At 50.0% G+C, this 22,941-nt stretch overlaps 1 protein-coding gene across 3 annotated transcripts; it reads left to right on the top strand.

The window, feature by feature from the left end:
- Positions 1-1,773: 1,773 nt before the first annotated feature.
- Positions 1,774-5,530, top strand: LOC103169314. Of its 3 annotated transcripts, XM_039912097.1 has the most exons (3): positions 1,774-2,027; positions 2,790-2,861; positions 3,277-5,530. In XM_039912097.1, the coding sequence occupies exon 3, from the start codon at positions 3,373-3,375 to the stop codon at positions 4,918-4,920; it is 1,548 nt and encodes a 515-aa protein (XP_039768031.1). In that variant the 5' UTR covers positions 1,774-2,027; positions 2,790-2,861; positions 3,277-3,372; the 3' UTR covers positions 4,921-5,530. The 3 variants fall into 3 exon arrangements, with proteins under 3 accessions (XP_039768031.1, XP_039768032.1, XP_039768030.1); XM_039912098.1 differs by having other exon boundaries at positions 2,790-5,530; XM_039912096.1 differs by having other exon boundaries at positions 1,774-2,861.
- The last annotated feature ends 17,411 nt before the right edge of the window (positions 5,531-22,941 follow it).

Here is a 22,941-nt window from a genome sequence, read left to right as displayed (position 1 = left end):
CTGTCCTTTCTCTGACTTTCCCGTCACCGTGGACGGCGAGACCATCCTTCCCGTCTCACAGGCCCGCAACCCTGGTATCATCCTTGACTTGGCTCTCTCCTTCACCCCACACGTCCAATCCGTCACCAACACCTGCCGGTCTCCGCTTCACAACATCGCCAAGATCCGCCCTTTCCTCTCCATCCAAACCGCTACCACACTAGTACAACCACTCATATCTCGACTGGATCACTACATCGGCATCCTTTCTGATCTCCCTTCCTCCCGGTAGAGGAGCGGAGCGTGCTGGGTGGGCAGTAGAAAGATAGAAGGGAAGTGAGGTAGGAGGGGGCAAGGTGATGGAGAGCTTTGAAGACAAGAGTGAGGACTATTTGTTTCGTGCGAACGTCGATAGGCAATCACTGGAGGTTTTTGAGGAGGGGAGTGACATGCCCAGAGTGTTTCTGTAGGAAGATGATCCGGGCAGCAGAGTGAAGAACAGACCGGAGCGGGGAGAGACAGGAGGAAGGGAGATCCGAGAGGAGGCTGACACAGTAATCCAGTCGGGATATTATGAGAGCTTGTACCAGCACGATAGCAGTTTGGATGGAGAGGAAAGGGCAGATCTTGGCGATGTTGGGAAGGAGAACCTGGCAGGTTTTGGTGACGGATTGGATGTGTGGGGTGAATGCGAGAGCACAGTCAAGGATGACACCGAGGTTGCAGGCTTATGAGACCTCTGCCCTGGAACACCCTCCCTCCTCACATCCTCCAAACTAGCACACTCCCCCCCTTCAAAGCCCTACTGAGAGCTCAAGTCCTCCAGGAGGCCTTCCCAGACTGAGCCGAGCCCCGCCTTTCCCTTTGTTCCTCCTCCCCTCCCCATCGCCCCTACTCCCTCCCTCTGCTCCCCCTCCAGCCCCCGTCTCACAGCACTCATATATATGTGGACATATTTATTATTCTATTTATTTTATTAAAGATGTGTATACATCTACTGACGCCAGACTACTTGTTTTCTTTTGTTCTGTTTTGTTTTGCTGTCTGTCTCCCCACTTTAGACTGTGAACCCGTTGTTGGACAGGGATTGTCTCTATCTGTTGCCGAATTGTACATTCCAAGCGCTTAGTACAGTGCTCTGCACATAGTAATGGCTCAATAAATATGATCAATAAATAGAATTATATTTATTTACACGGATGCTAACGAGAGCTGTTGGTTTTGTTGTCTATCTCCCCCCTTCTAGACTCTGAGCCCGTTGTTGGGTAGGGACGGTCGCTGTTGCTGAATGGCATCTTCCAAGTGCTCAGTACAGTGTCCTACAGTAAGCGCTCAATAAATATGATTGAATGAACGAATGACTACAGCTCAGTAAAGAACCTGGAAAGCCCTCCCTCCTCACATCCGCCAAACTAACTCTCTTCCCCTCTTCCAAGGCCTACTGAGAGCTCACCTCCTCCAGGAGGCCTTCCCTTTCCCTCTGCCCCCTCCCCACAGCACTTGTGCCTATTTGTATATATTATTTATTACTCTTTTTATTTTATTAAGGAGGTGTACATATCTATGATTCTATTTATCTTGATGCTTTCGACGCCTGACTAGTTGTTTTGTTTTGCTGCCTGTCTCCCCCACTTAGACCGTGAGCCCCTTGTTGGGCAGGGGTTGTGTCTGTTGTCGCTTAGTACAGTGCTCTGCACATAGTAAGCGCTCAATAAATCCGACTGAATGAATGAATGACTCAGACTCAGCCCCTGCCCCGGAGGAAATACAAGCTAAGGGGGAAGTCACGTGCCCAGGGTGGTGACAACTCTCCAAATAAAGTCAAGGCTGGAGACTATTGTCATTTTAGGCCCGTAGGGAAGGGACCCTTGCCGCAGGCAATCCCGGGATCAGGACTGGACCACACCACCCCCCCCCCCCCCTCCTGCTCCTTGCAACTCCCCAGGGGAGGTTAAGACAGCCCCCACCGAGCTCGAGCAACCCCGGGGACGTGGAGGACGCCAGAGGAAAAGAGGACCGGCCCCTCTGGGGCAGAGAGAGAGAGAGAGGTCGGTACTTGCAGTGAGTGGGCCGCCCCATGGGTGGGAGAGACAGTGGACACCCTTGGGGTTTGTTGTAGAGTTTGTCCATTATTCTCTGCTTTAAAATACAGATCTGCTTTTGCTGGAATTTGTTGCATTAAGATACAGATCTACTTTTGCAGGAAGACAGCATTAAAATTCAGATCTGCTTTGGCCGGTACTCGGTACATTAAAATGCCGATCTGCCTTTGCTGGAACTTGTTGCTTCAAAATACAGATCTATTTTTGCTGGAACTTGTTGCATTAAGATACAGGTCTGATTTTGCTGGAACTTGTTGCATTGAAATACACTCATGTTTCATGAAACAGGTTGCCTGATGATACGGGTCTACTTTTGCTGGAACTTGCTGCATTAAAATACGGCTCTGCTTTTGCAGGAAGTTACTGCATTAAAGTACATATCCGCTTTTGCCGGAACTTGGTTCATTAAGATACAGATCTGTTTTTGCTGGAACTTATTGCATGGAAATATAGACTTATTTTTGCTGAAACATGTTGCATTAAGATACAGGTCTACTTTTGCTGGAACTTGCTGCACTGAAATACAGACTTATTTTTGCTGAAACATGTTGAATTAAGAACAGGTCTACGTTTGCGGGAACTTGCATTAAAATACAGATCTGTTTTTGCCGGAATTCGTTACCTTAAAATACAGATCTGTTTTTGCGGAGACTTGTTGCATTAAAACATAGATATATTTTTGCTGGAACTTGTTGCATTGAAATACAGATTTATTTTTGCCGGAACTTGCTGCATGAAGATACAGATCTACTTTTGCGGAACTTGTGCATTAAAATACAGGTATACCTACGCTGGAACTTGCTGCATTAAAATCCAAATCTGCTTTTGCTCGTACTTGCATTAAAGTACAGATCTACCTTTGCTGGAACCTGCTGCATTAAAATCCAGATCTACCTTTGCCGGAACTTGCCGCATTAAAATCCAGATCCGCTTTTGCTGGTACTTGCATTAAAGTACAGATCTACCTTTGCTGGAACTTGCTGCATTAAAATCCAGATCTGCTTTTGCTGGAACTTAATGCATTAAAAACCAGATCTGCTTTTGCTGGAACTTGCTGCATTAAAATCCAGATCTGCTTTTGCTGGAACTTGCTGCATTAAAATCCAGATCTACTTTTGCTGGAACTTGCTGCATTAAAATACGGATCTAATTTTGCTGGAACTTTCTGGATCGTAATACAAATCTACCCTTGCAGGAACTTGTTGCGTTCGTTTGTTTAGTTTCTCCGTGGCTGGATCCAACGACCCACAAACAAACCCCCTTGTCCCAGTGTCACTTGGGGCATAATTTGATGTCGCAAATGGGATCCATGGTCGTGGACGAGAAACACACCTGGGCGATGGAGGAGCAAGGCTGGACCTCCCCACCCTGGGATCAATCCTCGGTCGAGGCCGCGTGGCGGAGCGAGGCCAGGTTGTATAATCATTTCAAGGTCTGGCAAATCTCCAACAAGACCAAGAAGGGGAAGGGCAAAGAGGCGTTTATCGGTCTCCTCCTGGAGGCCCTCCGCGCCGCTAGGAAGAGCGCCCGGGACCTGGAAGAACAAGTGACTCGGTGGCGGAGACGGGTCGAGGAGGCCGAGCGAGATGCGGCCATGTGGAACTTCGGGGCGCTAACTGAGCGAGTGCGCCTATTAGAGGAGAAGGTAGAGCCCATCGTCCTGGTCCGTCTGGAGCAGCACCTACTTCAGTGCCTGAAGCAGTACCTCCAGGTCCCCATCCCCGTCGACCAAACTAGGGCGGGCCCGGACGAGGACGACCCTGAATGGGCCCGGCCCTCCGAGCCCGACCGCCTCCCTGGTGAGGATGAGGATGACCCCTGTGGAATAGGGAAGACACCCAGGAATACCGATTTGGGGAGCTCCCCTACAGCCTCCGCTCGTCAGGTCGTTAAGGTGAGGGGCGTCTCGCCAGGCCTTGGAGCCCGGGGAGCGGCGGCCGGGAGGCCTGATCGAATGATACCCGTGAACCGTTTTACCTGGGAGGAGTTGGTCGGCCTGCAGGAGCGGTTCCGGAAACAGCCGACCGAAAATTGGCTGGACTGGCTCCACCGCCTGTGGAGAGGAGGGGGGACGCTGGCCCTTTTACTCCCCGAAGAGGCACGGGGTCTTCAGATCGCCCACGGCCGGCAGTTGGCACCACCCCCGGACGCGGGGCCTACCTTTTCGCTCTGGGACAGCGCCCTCCAACTAGTCAGGGGTATTCCTTGGGAGGACTGTGTCTGGATGGCAGAGAGGTGGTCTACCCTAGAGCACTTGGAAAGGTTGTTGGAAAAACTGGCCATAGAGACCCTCCTAAGGAAACAGTGGGAAGATGGGAACGATCCCATGGCCCAGACCGTCTCGGTGAGCTCCGTGCAGAGGCTCGCCAGGCAGGCCGCCCCGGGATTACCTCAACTCGTCGTGCTGAGCGCCTTCGCCCAGACCAGAGGTCCGGCTGTGGGCCACCCCACTTTCAGCGACCTCATCTCCCAAGCCATCAAGTACTGGGATCTAAGTCGTCCTCCGGTTGAGAGGCGAGTCCGGGAACCGAGGACCGCTGTGGTGACTAGAGAGCGGGAGCTTGGGAGATTTTGGTCCCCAAGTCCCAGGGCAGGCGAGACCAAGAGGATCGAGGGGCCAGGATGCCCCCGAGACGGACCCCGGCAGGATAAGCGGCGGAACCTCTGGCGGTGGTTGACCCAGGAGGGGGGTTTTACGAGGGAACAGATAGATGGACTCCCCACCCAGGTCCTCCAACAGCTGTGGGACGGACGGTCCAGGGGGGAGGGAGAGAAGCCCTCCAGAGGGAGAAACGGGCTGGGGACCCCGAGCGACCCTTCCTCCCGGTGGTTCGAATAGCCGAGACCAGGGTGACCCCTTCCCCAGTCCTCACCCGAGAGTTCAGATCTTGGGGAGGGAGGTGGGTCAATTTCCTCATAGAAGCCGGGGCGCAGCTCTCTCTGATCTCAGAAGGGGATGGTGAGGGACAATATAACCGAAAGAGAACCGTTTTGGTCAGCGGGTTCAACGGAGGGACCCTGGGGCGGTTTGTTTCCTCCCTACCTATGTGTCTTAGCTGTGGGCCTCCCCTCCCTCCTGGATGTGGATATCTTAAATCACACCCACAGGTTCCCATCCAGAACAGAGGGTGGGAAAGGGGGGAGGGGTCGGACGCACTGGAGGGTCTTCACATTCCAAACTATCCTCACGCTTCCCCCACCCCAGGTCACCCACAGTATAAGACAGTATAGGATTCCTCCGGCCGCCAAGGGGGCAATCTCCGGGCCTGGGGATTTATTTGGGCCGCCCAGATCCTGGAGAACTCCCCCATTTGGCCGGTACTAAAGTCCAGGGGCGCCTGGCGCTTACGTGGGCGCCTGGCGCTTACGTGGCCTAGTGGAAAGAGCACAGGCTTGAGAGTCAGAGGACCTGGGTCCTAATCCCGGCTCTGCAAGTTGCCTGCTGTGTGATCTTGGGGAAGTCACTTCTTCACTTCTTTGTGCCTCAGTTACCTCATTTGTAAAACGGGGATTAAGATTTTGAGCCCCATGTGGGACAGGGACTGTGTCCAACCTGATCACCCAGGGCTTAGAACAGTGCTTGTCACGTCAGCGTTATCAGTCCTTAAACAACCATACAGGGCCCTTTCATGCTGTCGTCCCCTCCGTAGTAGATCCGAGCAATCAGCGGCCACACGTTTAGTCGCCCTACGAACCACACGGCCCTAGCTATGTTGCCCAATGGCCAATGGATAGAGCCTGGGCCTGGGAGTCAGACGGACCTGAGTTCCAATACCGGCTTTGCCACTTTATAATAACAATAATAATAATAATTATGGTGTCTGTTAAAGCGCTTACTCTGTGCCGGGGTGGATACAAGCAAATCGGGTTGGACATGGACCCTGTCCCACAGGCGGCTCACGGTCTCAAATCCCCATTTTACAGTCGAGGTCACTGAGACACAGAGGAAGTGGAGTGACTTGCACAAGGTCACACAACAGACAGGTGGCAGAGCCAGGATTAGAACCCATGACCTTCTGACTCCTAGGCCTGTGCTCTGTCCACTACGCCATGCTGCTTCACTTGTCTGCTTTGTGCTCTTGGGCAAGTGACTTGACTTCTCTATGCTTCAGTTCTCTCATCTGTCCAACGGGGATTAAGACATAAGCTGGGTCCAGCCTGATAAGCTTGTCTGAACCCCAGCATTTAGTACAGTGCCTGGTACGTAGTAAGTGCTTAACCAATTCCATATGCTCCCGGCCGCCCAAGGAGGTACCTGAGTGGTCATTGGCAGAGTGTGTACGTACATTCCCAACAACTCCCGTAACCTGACCGAGGCGTGGGAGACCGTGACCCAACTGACTGGCCACGGGACTCGAGGAAGCCTGAACACACTCCAAGAGACAGGACGGTGTTTGAGAGTTCCTTTCCTCATGGTCCCCCAATGCGGAACGCTGGTTTGCGAATACGCTAACATTTTTTGTCCAGGTTTTCGGTGTAATTGTCATTTATCTTGCTTTTAAACTCCTGCTCTACTTACTCTCCCATCGCCGTACCCAGAAAATCCGCGTGAACGCTCTCATCCTAGAGCGACGTTGGAGCTGACCCTTCGGATGCCTGTGGCCAAGGGGTGGAGTGTGAGACTGGCCCGAGATACGTCCACGGTCGCCCAAACACAGCCAACCAAACCGACTCCATTTTGTGGGGCAGCCGCCATTTCCACGCTTGCCCTCTTTCCCACCACCTTCCCCAGTCGCCATTTCCGTGGACTGTTGGCATCATCTGTAGATTAGGGCTAGTGAGGAAGAAGCCCCATGTCACGCGCCCAGGGCAGGGAAACTCCAAATAATGTAAAGGCTAGATAACGCTACTCATGATAGGCCGATAGGGACGCAGAAGTCTTTTGAATTCCGCACCCGCACTCTGCATGAGGGAAACCTCAGTGCCCGAAGGGAGCCCGAGCTACCCGGGGACGCCTGTTCCAGGGCTTCGAGGGCTAGAGTTGGGTCCGTGCGCCTGAACCGTCCGGTAGGCGAGAGAGTGGAGACCCTTGGGGTTTGTCACGGAGTCTGATGCTACGCAATAAAATAAAGGTCTGCTTTTTCTGTAACTTGTGCTCGTTTGTTTTTTCCCTCCGTGCCCGGATCCAACGACCCCCCGAACAAACCCCCTTCGGGATATGCCATTTGCCCAACGTCGAGCGCGGCTGGCACGTGGCAGAGCCGGGATTAGAACCCAGGTCCCCTGCTCTCAGGCGCAAGGCCACGCTGCCGCCCGTCGGCAGTGGGGAGCTGGGTGGCGTCATCCTCTTCCGAGGGTCTTCCCAGAGAGACTCTGGGGTGGGTCACCCCCCTGCAGGGTCTTTAATCCAGAGGAATGGTCCCGAGTCAAAGCCCGGAAACGGACCCACCCCCACCCTCACCCCACTGAGAGCTCCAGGCTCTAGAACTGCTTGCTCCCTACCTCCCCAGCCACTGCAATTAATGTCATTTATCTCTGTAATGAGAGGCCAACAAGGCAATAAAGAGCCTCCTTCAGCCGGGGAATGACAGAACCCAATCAAAGAGCAGCAAGCCGGGGAAACAAAGACAGCTAGAGGGAGACCATCTCCCATCCCCAGAAAGATGTCTCCCATCCCCTCGGAGTCAGGCCCCGGGGGCCTCCAGGGGCCCTAGACTCTACAAATATCCCTATCCCTAGAGGGGGACCCGGTCCTCTCTTCCACCCTCACTCACGCCAGAATGCAGATTCTCCGACTGCTCGGCTTCTCTGACCAAGATTTCCTCTGAAAGACAATTTCGCTAAGAGCGTCCTCTCAAATCAACAACGAGGTCGTTTGGGTTCCCCGCGTGGCTTTTCCGGACGGCCGGATCTAGGTGCGCTTCCGTGTCCTCAAATATTTTTCCAACAGCTGGGATCCTAAGATGACTCCAGGAGAAAAGAGCCACTCTACGCCCGCCAGCTGCAGCCGGAACGAATCCGAAGCAATTGAGGAAAAGAAAATACAGCAGCGGCAAGCAGCACCTGTCTGACTTGGGTCCCGCGGACATCACCGTTCACCTGCAGTTACAGTTGCCCAGAGAGCAGAAACGCCAGCCCCCGGCTGGGTCCGAGGGGATGTTGAAAATTCCAAAATAAAACAAAATCGGAGTCGAGCGTTGCACAAGTACAGATGTGACAAGGTCGCTGGTCGTGTTTACAAGCGCACGCTTAGTGTTACTGGCTGGTTCCTCCCCAGCCTCACTGTTCAATTCCAATCCAACACAACAGACACACAGACGCACACATCCCCCCCTCAGAAAAACTAAGTTTTTTTCTTCCTCAGATCACCACCAGCCTGATTTAGCAGGAGATGTGGTTCCCAAAGTGACCTTTTACTTTCCTTCCCCAGAAGCCGTTACTCCGACGGGGCTAGAGATCCCAGCCGGAGAGACGGCAGCCCCTGGATCAAATCAATCTGTCCCCACAAGTCTGGGGGACAGATGACAGACGGCTCTCCTGACTTGTTTGCCTTTTTCATCGGCGGTGAGGAGGAGGGTGTCTTTCTGGGTTGTATTTCCAGGCGAGAGCGAGTCATTCATCTTCTAGAAACAGGGTAGGGGGAGCGTTTCGTTCGCGTGGAACAGTTGGGACTGGTATGTGCGGAAATATTATGACAAGGATTTTAACACTCGGTGAGGTTTTGCCTGGAAACTACTGCACTCAGCCCGAGAACCCAAGTCTCCCATTCTTCGGCTCCCCCAGATCCCAGCTTCCCTCACTTCCTTTCGCCCTGAGCCGAGAGGCAGCCGACTCCAGAGCCGTTCGGCGAGCGACCTGGCTTACCTGGGTTCGGAGGAGGAAACGACCCGGTCGACGCCGCGGACTTCGGCGGGAGTGGGGCCCGCCGAGCTCGCGATGCCGGTGTGAGCCAGCCGGGCTTCTGACTTCTTTTATCCCTGAAAGAAAGGCAGAGAGGGGATTGGGAGGGGAGGGAATAAGGAGAAAGCGGGGGAGAGGGAGGGAGAACACTGTTTCAGCAACATGTGGCAGTGAAATCCCCCGCCGCCTGGAGGTACGGAGAGCACCCTCGCACCCTCGCACCTTTTCCTTCGCCCACCTAAGGCTGACGGGGGGCTTGCTCGGGGCTCTCTCCACCCTAAATCAAGACTCCTGGATGCTGGGTGTCTCCTTACCTCACACGATGCAGCAACACGTGTCTCTGCCGAAGCTCTCTCGTTGCCCTCCCGCTCTCCTGAGCCGCTCGTTAGCCCGTGAAAGGTTCTCCCCGCCGAACCAAGCTCTGGGTCCTTCGGCAGCCTGGTGATTAATAGACACATTCTGATAGCTGTTTAGGTGGCCACCCTGAAGCCCGGCTATTTGTTCGGTCAGCGAGGTAACCATGACAATCACCCCATGTACACACATCGCCGTCTTTCGCTTCCTCCCCCCCTCCCCGCTTTCTTCTCCTCCCCTTCTTCCCCGCTCCGTTTCCCTCACCTAAGGACGGGAGGCAGGACTCCTCTTGCAGCATCTAGTTAATTTCCACCTGCTCTGATTGAAAACGCTGGAGCAGGCTTGGCGTGGAAAAAAGAGTCAAAGAGAGTTGGTCGTTTCAATCCTATGGAACGGCCGGTCAGTCTCTCCCCACGCGCTTCTTCTACATATATGTGAGAGCGTGTTTCTGTTCTGCGGCCTCCGGCTCTGTCCACACAACGTCCGTTTGCCTACAGTCGTGGGTCCTGATTGTCGAATTGACCCAGTGTTGCTTTCAACCAGTTACTGTTAGCTTGTTGTAGTGCGGGGGACGTGTCTACCGACTCTGTTCTACTGTACTCTCCCAAAGTTCAGCGCTTAGAACAGTGCTTGGCACATAGTAAGAGCTTAACAAATACCATCATTATTATTCCAGTGCTCTGCACACAAAGTAAGCTCTCAGTAAGGGCGATTGATCGAATGAGCTTCCATCTTTTAAGGCCCAGAAGAGATTCACAACCTATCACGTTCACGTTTCAGTCGTGATGTTCTGTCACGAGCCGGTCGACTCTTTCCCAGCCGAGACGAAGCCGCTGCCCTTCGGATCTCTTCGAATGTCTTATCGGTGTCCCTGGACCCGGCCTGATGTCTCTTCCTACCTCCAGAATCGGCCCGCCCCCGGCACGGCTTTAACGTTACCCTGATGGGTCTCGGACGTTCCACCACCTATTTCTTTTTCCGTAAACTCTCGTTACCGGTCGGTGCCCAGGTGATTTCCAAAGGCAGACTTCACCCTAAGACTCGACGCAGGAGGGAAGGCAGGCAGTGACCCTAAGTAGTTGCGGGAAACCGATCGAGTGGGAAGGTTTTGCTCTTGAGATTGGAAAGATGGTCACGCCCAAGTATGGTACTTGGGCTCCCCTCAGCGCTGTGCTTATTCGTATATATTATTTATTACCCTATTTATTTTGTTAATGAGGTGTATATCTCCATGATTCTGTTTATCTCGATGATGTCTTGTTTTGTTTTGTTCTGTTTTGCTTCACCGTCTGTCTCCCCCGTTTAGACTGTGAGCCCGTCATTGGGCAGGGATTGTCTCTATCTGTTGCCCAATTGTCCATTCCAAGCTCTTAGTACAGTGCTCTGCACATAGTAAGCGCTCAATAAATACTATTGAATGAATGAATACTTGATATCACCACCAATGGATAAGGGCTTCATTCTTACTCGTCAGATTCCAGATTCGTCAGATCCTTCGGGGCGGGGATCGTGTCTACCAACTCTATCGCATTGTATTTTCTGAAGTGCTCAGAACAGCGTTCTGTGGTCATAGTCGCTAAAGCGCTTAGCACGGTGCTCTGCACACAGTAAGCGCTAGATAAGGACCCCTGGTTGTTGGATTGGTCCGACGTTTCTGGATGGATTATGCCTTTCTGTTTGTTTTCTTTAGTCAGAGATTTTTATCCCCTTCCTCAACAGGTTCTGTGGCTCAGTGGTTGAGGGTGGTGGAATTAGCTTGAGGTGCCCCTTGAAGTTCAGGACCCAGTCATTCAATCGTATTTATTGAGCGCTTACTACGTGCAGAGCACTGTACTAAGCGCTTGATAATAATGATGATGGTGTTTGTTAAGTGCTTACTGTGTGCCAAGCACTGTTCTAAGTGCTGGGGTAGATACAAGGTCATCAGGATGTCACAGTCTTAATCCCCATTTTACGGATAACGGAACTGAGGCCCCGAGAAGTGGAGTGACTTGCCCAAAGTCACACAGCTGACAAGTGACGGAGCCGGGAGCCTCTATCCGACCTTATACATTCCCTGTTCTATCGGTCAATCAATCAATCGGTGGTATTTATTGGGCGCTTACTATAATAATAATAATGTTGGTATTTGTTAAGCGCTTACAATGTGCAGAGCACTGTTCTGGGGGAGATACAGGGTAATCAGGTTGTCCCACGTGAGACTCACAGTTAATCCCCATTTTACAGATGAGGTCACTGAGGCACAGAGAAGTGAAGTGACTTGCCCACAGTCACCCAGCTGACAAGTGGCAGAGCCGTGATTCGAACCCATGAACTCTGACTCCCAAGCCCGGGCTCTTTCCACTGAGCCACGCTGCTTCCCTATATACAGAGCACTGTACTAAGCGCTTGAGAGAGTCTAATAAAACAGAATTCACCTTCTCAGCCCATGATCAACTTACAGCCGGCCTCCTTCCAGCGGGGGGCCCCCTTTGTTCACCCATCTACAGTAGAGGTTTCCCATCCGATCCATCAAGGGTATTTATTGAACGTTTACTATGGGCAGACCACTGTGCTAAGCACTTAATAATAATTAATAATTATGATATTTGTTAAGCGCTGAGGTGGATAAAAGCAAATAGGGTTGGACACAGTCCCTGTCCCACATGGGGCTCGCCCTCCTAATCCCCATTTCATAGATGAGGTAACTGAGGCACAGAAAAGTTAAGTGACTTGTCCAAGGTCATACAGCAGACAATAATAATAATAATGTTGGTATTTGTTAAGCGCTTACTATGTACCGAGCACTGTTCTAAGCGCTGGGGTAGATACAGGGTAATGAGGTTGTCCCACGTGGGGCTCACTGTCTTAATCCCCATTTTACAGATGAGGGAACTGAGGCAATGAGAAGTGAAGTGACTTGCCCAAAGTCACACAGCGGACGGGTGTGGCGGAGCCGAGATTAGAACCCATGACCTCTGACCCCTAAACCCGTGCTCTTTCCACTGAGCTACGCTGCTTCTCAGAAGTGTCGGAAGCGGGATCAGAATCCAGGTCCTTCTGACTTCCAGGCCCGTGCTCTAGCCACTAAGCCACGCTGCTTCTCTGAGAGTAATACACTACAATAGAGTTGGCAGGCATGGACCAGCGTGGCTCAGTGGAAAGAGCCTGGGCTTTGGAGTCAGAGGTCATGGGTTCGAATCACGGCTCTGCCACTTGTCAGCTGGGTGACTGTGGGCAAGTCACTTCACTTCTCTGTGCCTCAGTTTCCTCATCTGTAAAATGGGGATTAACTGTGAGCCTCACGTGGGACAACCTGATTCCCCTGTATCTCCCCCAGCGCTTAGAACAGTGCGCTGCACATAGTAAGCGCTTAACAAATACCAACATTATTATTATTATTATTATTATTAACTTTCAATCACAGCCCCCCATTTTTTTATATGGTATTTGTTAAGCGCTTACTACTTACTAGAATACAGCCTAAGAGTTGATAGACACATTCCCTGCCCCCACGAGCTTACACTCTAGAGGGTGAGACAGGGAGTAATATAAATAAATACTGTCTGCTGTGCGACCTCGGGCCAGTCACTTAACATCTCTGTGCCTCAGTTCCCTCATCTGTAAAATGGGGATTAAAACCGCGAGCCTCACGTGGAACAACCTGATCACCTTGTACCCCCCCAGCGCTTAGAACAGTGCTTTGCACATAGTAAGCGCTTAACAAATACCGCTATCATTATTATTACATTGTGAGCCCCACGTAGAACAGGGACTCCGTCCAACCTGCTCATCTTGTATCTACCCCAGCACTCAGCACAGTGTAGGGGACACAGTAAGCGCTGAAGTGCCACGATTAACTAATTAACGGAGCCGCTCTTTCCCTCTTCATATCCAACAGACCAGCACGTTCCCCCTTTTCAATGCCTCCCTAAAATCATACCTCCTCCAGGAAGCCTTCACCGCCTAATCTCTCATCTCTCCACCTTTTCATTCCTCCTTCCTGCCTCCTCTATACAGTCGGCTCATTATGGGCAGGGAACGCGTCTACCTACTCTGTTGTACCCTCCCAAGTGCTTAGTTTTCATTCCCTCAATCAATAGTATTTATTGAGCGCTTACTATGTGCAGAGCACTGTACTAAGCGCTTGGAATGGACAATTGGGCAACAGATAGAGACAATCCCTGCCCAGTGACGGGCTCACAGTCTAATCGGGGGAGGCGGACGGATAAAAACAAGACAACATCATCACGATAAATAGAATGAAGGGGATGGACAGCTCATTAACCCAATAAATAGGGTAATAAAATAAATACAAATGAGCACAGGGCTGAGGGGAGGGGAAGGGAGAGGGGGAGGAGCAGAGGGAAAGGGGGCTTAGCCGAGGGGAGGTGTGGGTGGGGAGGGGGAGGGAGCAGAGGGAACAGAGGGAAAAGGGGACGTTCAGTCTGGGAAGGCCTCTTGGAGGAGGTGCGCTCTCAAAATACAATTGATTGATTGAAATACGATCGATTGAATAAATACCATTGATGGATGAATCCTCTCTGCACTTAAGTCTAGGAGAGTGTTCGGCACACAGTAAGCACTTAAGAAAAACCACAATTATTGTAATTAGTAATTTATTTTTAAATCTGTCTCTCCCCATTACACTGGGAATTCCTTGAGGTCAAGGATTGTGTTAGTTTCTCCCAAACTGTAAGTGCTGGGTTCTGAACACTGTAAGCGCTCAGTACATGCCACTGATTGATCTGTGGGCTGTAAGAGCTGGGGGAGTCGGCCAGGCCCCTTTAAGAAACACAATGGTAAGGTTTTGGGGGACACGTGAGAGACTCGCCCACGGTCCCACAGCTGGTGAGCGGCACAGCGGAACTCGAACCCGGGTCCTCTGGCTCCCAGACCGCCGCTCCGCCACTTGGCTGTGCCGCTTCCCGACCTCACCGTCGCTCCTCCTCTGAAGTTCGTTGTGGACAGGGGATGTGTCTGTTTATTATTAGAGTGTACTCAAATCCCAAGCGCTTAATATAGTCCTCTACGCAAAGTAAATACTGAACAAATACGACTGAATGAATGAAGGAAGTAGCTGGCAAGGCACGGATCATAGAAGGCCTCAGAAACCCTCAGCACTTGCAAGCTCCCCTCTGTCGTCCCCCGCGAAGAAGCAATGTGGCGTAGTGGATAGAGCGGGGGCCTGGGAGTCAGAAGCACCTGGGTTTTAATAATAATAATGATGGCATTTATTAATAATAATAATTAACAATGATAATAACAATGTTGGCATTTGTTAAGCGCTTACTATGTGCAGAGCACTGTTCTAAGCGCTGGGGTAGATACAGGGAAATCAGGTCGTCCCACATGAGGCTCACAGTTAATCCCCCATTTTACAGATGAGGTCACTGAGGCACAGAGAAGTGAAGTGACTTGCCCAGAGTCACACAGCTGACAGGTGGCAGAGCCGGGATTCGAACCCACGACCTCTGGCCCCCAAGCCCGGGCTCTTGCCACTGAGCCACGGTTCGGGCTTTTCTGTTAAGATCCCACGATAAAGAATGCTCCAAAACAACTCAGGAAAGGATCGACGGGTTGTCGGTTCTACGCTTTCTCTGATGCATTTCCGGATTCCTGGGCTTTAAGGCGGCGGAACAAAATGTCAAGCGCTTTTACTACATGCCAAGCACTGTTCTAAGCGCTGGGGTAGATTCACGGTAATCAGGTTATCCCGCATGGGGCTCACAGTCTTAGTCCCCATTTTACAGATGAGGGAACTGAGGCCCAGAGAAGTGAAGTGGCTTGCCCAAGGTCACACAGCAGACAAGTGGCAGAGCCGGGATTAGAACCCATGACCTCTGCCTCCCAAGCCTGTGCTCCTTCCCCTAAGCCACGCTGCTTCTCATCTAATCCCAACCCCACCACATCATTCATTCATTCGATCATATTTATCGAGCACTTACTGTGTGCAGAGCACCGTACTAAGCGCTTGGACTGTCTGCTCTGTGACCTTGGGCAAGTCATTTCACTTCTCTACGCCTCAGTTATCTGTAAAATGGGGGTTTAAGACCGTGAGCCCCATGCGGGGCAGGGACTGTGTCCAACCTGACCACCTTGTATCTACAGGGCATAGAACAGTGTCTGGCACATAGTAAGCACTTAACAAATGCCATAAAAAAAAGAGGCCCCCTCGGGCCCTAGAGTAACCCTAACGCCAGCCCTGACGGAGAGGAATATTCCTGCAGCCCGGATTCTCGGTGCTGCGGCCCCGATTCCGGAATTAGGAACAGTTGTATGTCTGCTCCTGCCCACGCAGAGGAAAATAAAGTCCCGGAGCATCTGATAAACACACGATCTGAGTGGGAATTCACTATTAATAAATTGCATTACGCCTCCATGGTAATACTTTCATCTTCAAAGGAGTTCATAAACCATCCTGCCCAGAGAGGCCTCCGGGGACAAAAGCGTGGTGTCCCCCTCCCCGAAGAGGACCGACATATTGGACCGAGATTGTTCCGTGCCTGGGCTTACACGGAATAAAATCGCCCGTTTCCTTGTGTGGGAAATAGGAAGAAATGGCCCCTCTAGAGTGTAAGCTCGTTGTGAGCAGGGAATGTGTCTACCAACTCTCTTTTATTTTTATATTGTACTCTCCCAAATGCTTAGTAAAGTGCTCTGCACACTGTGAGTATTCAATAAATACTTGTTCATTCCAAGCGCTTAGTACAGTGCTCTGCCCATAGTAAGCGCTCAATAAATATTATTGAATGAAAATGAATGAATAAATATGACTGAACGATCGATTGATTGAAAAAGAGAAGAATAGGCACAAATGGACACCGAGTTAGACCGAACGCTCCTTGGGTCAGGGATCGTGTCTACCAAATGTACTGCCTTCTCCCAAGTGCTTAGGACAGTGTTCGGTACAAATATGGCACTCTCTAAGCGCCGCTGATTACTACCTCCATGCATGATTTGCCTCCCTCTCCTTCTCCTTCTCACCCGTTGGTCGTCACTGTCGAGAAAATGGCCACTTCGTTGGCCTGTAGTGGGGGAAGGATCCAGTGTTCATTCTCATCTAACTGGGCAGAATCAGGGAGAATTCCTTTCTTCCTGCCAATTTGCTTCCCCACTATGCTCCTGGGTGTCTACCAGACATTTGTATTTCCCACAGTTTAGACTCTTGGACTTCCTTTCCTTCTATCTCTTTAGTTTGAACCTCAAAATACTTGTTGAGCGCTTACTATGAGCCAAGCACTGTTCTAGCACTGGAGTAGATACAAGTTAATCAGGTCGGAAACAGACCCTGTCCCACATGGAGCTCACACTCTAAATCTCCATTTTACAGATGAGGTAACTGAGGCACAGAGAAGTGGAATCGGGGCAATCCTCACTCTCATCTATCTCGCCACCGAGCTCTTGCCCACGTCCTCTCTTGAATTCCCTTCCTCTTCATATCCGACAGACGGTCACTTTCCCCCACGTTCGAGGTCTTACTCAGGACCCACCTCCGAGAGGCCTTCCCTGACTAAACTCTCGTTTGTCCTTCTCCCACTTCCTTCTGTGTCACAGTTGCACTTGAATTTGCTCCCTTTTTTCACCCCTCCCTCGGCCCCACAACATTTATGTTCCTATCTGCAATTTGATTTATTTATATTAATGTCCGTCTCCCCCTCTAGACCGGAAGGTTGTCGAGGGCAGGGAACGTGACTACCATCTTCACGTGTCTACCGACTCTGCTATATTGTACTCTCCTAAGGACTTAATACAGTGCTCTGCACACACTAGGCACTCAATAAATGCTATTAATTGATTGAATTCATTCATTTCACAGAAGGGGAGACTGAGATCTCAGAAAGGAATGGCACTGTCATTAAAATGCTTCAAAACCTCCTGAAATATTATTTTCATCCCTCCATTCTCCCTGACAATTTGCTTCCCCACTATACTCCTGAGTGTCTACCAGACATTTGTATTTCCCGCAGTTAGACTCTTGGACTTTCTTTCCTTCTATCTCTTTAGTTTGACTCTCAAAGTACTTGTTGAGCGCTTACTATGAGCCAAGCACTGCTCCAGCACTGGAGTAGATACAAGTTAATCAGGTTGGAAACAGTCCCTCTCCCACATGGAGCTCACACTCTTAATCCCCATTTTACAGATGAGGTTACTGAGGCAGAGAGGAGTGAAGCCACTTGCCCAAGGTCACCCGGCAGACGAGCGGCGAAGCTGGAATTAGAACCCAGGTCCTTCTGACTCTCAGGCCCGAGCTCTGGCCACCAAGCCACGCTGCTTCAAAGTAAAAACTTGTTCCTTTCCACCGGGAAGGAGAAATGACTTTTCTTCATCATCATCGTGAAATCTGGGGTCCCTCCAGCTAACGAGTCCAACTGTAGTAATCGATCAATCAATCACATTTATTGAGCATTTGTTATGTGTGGAGCACCGTACTAAGCGCTTGGCAGATTGCAATATAACAGATGCATTCCCTGCCCACAACGAGCTCGCAGTCTAGAGGGAAAGACAGACATTAATATAGACTGTGAGCTCGTTGTGGGCAGGGAATGTGTCTGTTTATTGTTACATTGTGCTCTCGCAAGCATTTAGTACAGTGCTCTGCACACAGTAAGTGCTCAATCTATGCGATTGAATGAATGAATTAATATAAATAAATAAATTACTGATGTGGACGCAAGTGCAGTGGGGGGTGGTAAATGAAGGGAGCAAATCAGTGACGCAGAAGGGAGTGGGAGAAAAGGAAATGAAGGCCTATTCAGGGAAGGTCTCTCGGCCTCTTGGAGGAGATAAAGGACTTGAAAAGGGTCAGGATGATGGTTTCCTCTCAGTTTGATTCCTTAATAAAATTATTATTAATGATAATAATACTATTTGTTAAACACTTACTGTGTGCCAGACACTGCACTAAGTACTGAAGCAGCGTGGCTTAGTGGAAGGAGCCCGGGCTTGGGAGTCAGAGGTCGTGGGTTCTAATCCCGACTCCGCCGCTTGTCTCCTGTGTCTCCTTGGGCAAGTCATTCAACTTCTCTGGGCCTCAGTTATCTCATCTGTAAAAATGGGGATTAAAAGACGTGAGCCCCACGTGGGACCATCTGATTACCCTGTATCTACCCCAACACTTAGAACAGTGCTCTGCACATAGTAAGCGCTTAACAAATACCATCATTATTATTACTGAGGTGGATGCGAGCAAATTGGGTTGGACACAGTCCCTGTCCCATGTGGGGCTCACGGTCTCAATCCCCATTTTACAAATGAGGTAACTGAGGCCCAGAGAAGTGAAGTGATTTTTCCAAGGTTCACACAGCAGACAGGAGGTGGAGCGGGGATTAGAACCCGTGACCTTCTGACTTCCAGGCCCATGCTCTATCCACTGTCCCAAGCTGCTTCTCGTTTTGAAATCTTCCCTTCAAAATGAGCAAAATCTGTAATTTCAAAATCGGTTCATCTTTTATTGTCCATTATGCGTTTGTTCAGTCTTCTCTGCTTCTCTGGCATTTAGTGTCGGTAGCCAGGTGATCAGCAGGGGTAGGGACTCAAACCAAATAGCTCAGAGCTCTCCGCCCAACGCTCAGTAAATATTTATTGATGTTTATGATGGGATTCCCCAAAAAGGTTCAGTTGCAAACGAAAGGAGGAAGCTCTTCGCCCAGGGAAGGGTAAGCATGTGGAAATCATTACCGAAGTGATGCATGATGAGTCCATAATGGTTACCGGAGAGAAAATAGAAGCAGGGCCGAAAATAAGCCGGGACCAGCTGGAACTCAGCTCCGGATTAAGAAAAAGACCCTGACAGGGCGTCTGGGGCAGTGGGGGAGGTGGGAGAGGATACCTCCGTCCGTATGAAGCCGGGCCAGGGAGAAAGTCCAGAGTCCCCCAGCAGTGTGGCTCAGTGGAAAGAGCCTGGGCTTGGGAGTCAGAGGTCACGGGTTCGAATTCCCGCTCTGCCACTCGTCAACTGTTTGACTGTGGGCAAGTCGCTTCACTTCCCTGTGCCTCAGTTACCTCATCTGTAAAATGGGGATTAACTGTGAGCCTCATGTGGGACAACCTAATTACCCTGTATCTCCCCCAGCGCTTAGAACAGTGCTCTGCACATAGTAAGCGCTTAACAAATACCAACATTATTATTATTTGATTTCCAATAGACACATTCCCCCTCTCCCATTTATCCCTCCAGACTGCAAGCTGGTGGGCAGGGGGTGTGTCTGCTTATTAGCAAATTGTACTCCCCCAAGCACCTGGGGAGTCAGAGGACCTGGGGTCTAAATCTCGGCTCCGCCACTCCTCTGCTGTGCGACCTTGGGCAAGTCCTTTAGCTTCTCTGGGCTTCAGTTACCTCATCTGCAAAGTGGGGATTCCTTTGTCCTGTTCTCCTTACTTAGACTGTAAGCCCTGTGTGGGATCTGATTATCTTGTAAATGGAGGAGCAGCATGGCTCAGGGGAAAGAGCCCAAGCTTGGAAGTCTGAGGTCGTGGGTTCTAATCCCGGCTCCGCCATTTGTCAACTGTGCGACTTTGGGCAAGTCACTTCACTTCTCTGGGCCTCAGTTACCTCATTTGTAAAATGGGGTAAAATGTACAATGTAAAAATGTAATGGGGTACAATGTCAAATTCGTAGACTGTGAGCCCCACGTGGGACAAAATGATAACCTAATATCTACCCCAGCACTTAGAACAGTGCTTGGCACATTCATTCATTCATTCAATAGTATTTGTTGAACACTTACTATGTACAGAGCACTGGACTGAGCACTTGGAATGGACAGTTCGGCCACAGATAGAGACAATCCCTGCCCAACTGTGGGCTCGCAGAGGAAACGCTTAACAAATACCATCATTATTATTATTATTACTCCATTGCTTAGCATAGTGCTTGGCACGTAGTTAAGTGCTTAACAAATACCACACTTATGATTGAGCTCTTACCGTGTGCGGAGCACTGTGCCAAGCAGTTGGGTGAGTACGATACCGCCGAGTCGGTAGCCCCATCCCCTCCCTACGATGAACTAACAGTCTAGAGGACGAAGTCGCTTATTTAGAACAGTTGCAATCCGAGATTCTTTCTCCTCCTGGCCATACGCGCTCATATTTGCAAAACTTTTATCCGTTACTGTCCTCGTTGACCTGATCGGAGCAAGGAAAAATGTTCTTTTAAGCCAAAGAACAAACCAAAAGAACTCCGGGTCCCTAAAGCTCTAGCTGAGCCTGGACCTGGGAATGCCGAAAGGAACTGGATTGGCTTTCATGGGCTACTAGAGCTGAAAATGGCTTTAAGGGGGCACCTGATCCAACATCCCACCTCCAGGTAGGGGTATGCTTAATTACCCAGTGCTTAGAACAGCGCTTGGCACCTAGCAAGAGGCTAACAAATACCATTATCATTATTATTATTATTATTATTATTATCCAGGCAGAAGAGCTATCTTTTCTTTTTTCAATATGGTCAGGGGGAGGGAGCTTAGTACAGTGCTCTGCACACAGTGAGAAGCAGCATGGCCAAGTGGAGAGAGCCTGGGAATCAGAGGGACCTGGGTTCTAATCCCTGCCCTGCCACTTGTCTGCTGTGTGACCTTGGGCCAGCCACGTAACTTCTCTGTGCCATAGTTACCTCATCTATAAAACGGGGATTAATACGGTGCACCCCCATGTAGGACAGGGACTAAGTCCAACCTGATTAACCTCTATCTAACCCAGTGTTTAGTACAGAGGAGCAGCGAGGCTTAGTGGAAAGAGCCCGGGCTTGGGAGTCAAGTCACTTAACTTCTCTGTGCCTCAGTTACCTCATCTATAAAAATGGGGATTTAAAAATGTGAGCCCCGTGTGGGACAATCTGACTACCCTGTATCTACCCCAGCTGTTAGAACAGTGCTCTGCACATAGTAAGCGCTCAACAAACACCATAATTATTATTATTACATAGTAAGCGCTTAACTACCATTAAAAAAATGATTATTTTGTATCTACACGAGTGCTTAGAACAGTGCCTGGCACGTAGTAAGTGCTTAACGAATACCATTTTTTTAAAAAAGGTAAGTGCCCAAGTGGAAGCAGCGTGGCTTAGTGCAAAGAGCACAGGCCTGGGAGTCAGAGATCCTGGGTTCTAATCCTGCCCTGTCACATGCAAGTCACTTAATTTCTCAGTGCCTCAGTTAACTCATCTCTAAAAGGGGGATTAAGAGACTTTGTCCAACCCGATTATTTTGTATTCATTCATTCAACTGTAGCTATTGAGCAGTTTCTGCATGCAGAGCACTGTACTAAGCGTTTCCCCGGCATTTAGAGCAGTACTAAAGTACTTAACTACTTAAGTAAGTTATAGCACTTAACAAGTACTATAATTAGTATTATTAATAAATACCACTGATTGATTCAGGAATAGAGATTTCATAACTTGGGCTAGGCCCATCGACCCCACTGGCTAAGATATGACATGAGCAGTATCTCCAGAGCCACCCCAGAGTACAGAGCTTTACCCTGGACCCTTTGGCTTGAGCCTCGACAGCTCAAGGAATAAAACAGAAGATTGTTCCAGCTCTGTTCCTTCCCTTTTCTATATATGTCCCTTGTCAAAGGTCCACAGTGCTGGAATAAGGGATGGTAAAAAAATATATTGATGGTTTTTTTTCATTGATTCGTGGAAGGATAGTTGTACTGAGCTCTTAGAGACAGGTAAAGCAATTCAAAGGAATGAAAGGACTTTTTTAAAAAAAACTTAATGGTATTTGTTAGGTGGTTATTATGTGCCAGTCACTGTACTAAGCACTGGGGGTAGATACAGGCTAATCAGGTTGGACACCGTCCCCGTCTCACGTGGGGCTCATAGTTTAGTCTTAATCCTCATTTTACAGATGACGGAACTGAGGCACAGAGACATTAAATGATCTGCCCAAGGTCACACAGCAGACAAGTAGCACAGCAGACAGCAGAACCCAGGTCCCCCTAACTCCCAGACCTATGCTCACCCACTAGGCCACTCTGCTTTAGCTGGGGTTTGTAAAACAGTTGAGTGTGGGCTGTCATTTTTAAGTCCCTTTGCTGGGGTCTCTGCACAAAGTCCCCTCAGAGCCTCTAAAAACAAGTCCTGGCATCTCTGGAAATCTAAATTGGTCACAATTCTCTAAGGGACACATGTTCCCCAAAGGTAGAGAAGCAGTGTGGCCTAGTGGAAAGAGCAAGGGCCTGAGAATCAAAGGAGCTGGGTTCCAATCCTCGCTCTACCACATACCTGCTGAATGACCTTCACTTCACTTCTCTGGGCCTCAGTTCCCTCCTCTGTGAAATGGGGATTAAATCCTTGAGCCCCGTGTGGGACATGGGCTGTGTTCAACCTGATTAGCTCGCGCCTTACCCAGCATTTACTACAGTGCCTGGCAGAAAAGTAAGCGCTTAACAAATGCCACTTAAAAAACAAAATTCCCAGACTGACTTCTCCAAGGCCTGGACAGTCCAGTTGAAACCTGAATAGCCTCTGGAATGGGCTTTCTGCCTTTGGTTTGAAGACTGTCTCAGTTCATCAATCAATCAGTGGTATTTATTGAGCGCTTACTGTGTGCAGAGCACTGTACTAAGCGCTTGGAAGAGTACAATATAACAGTATATATCCCTGCCCACAATGAAAAGTGGTGCGGCCTAGTGCATAGAGTACGGACCTGGGAGTCGGAAGGACCTACGTTCTAATCGTGG

The sequence above is a fragment of the Ornithorhynchus anatinus genome, chromosome 5, assembly GCF_004115215.2.
Source record: "Ornithorhynchus anatinus isolate Pmale09 chromosome 5, mOrnAna1.pri.v4, whole genome shotgun sequence".
In the NCBI taxonomy this organism is placed as follows: Eukaryota; Metazoa; Chordata; class Mammalia; order Monotremata; family Ornithorhynchidae; genus Ornithorhynchus; species Ornithorhynchus anatinus.
Note: the sequence above shows the minus strand (reverse complement) of the source record. Positions and strands in the feature narration are given on the sequence as shown.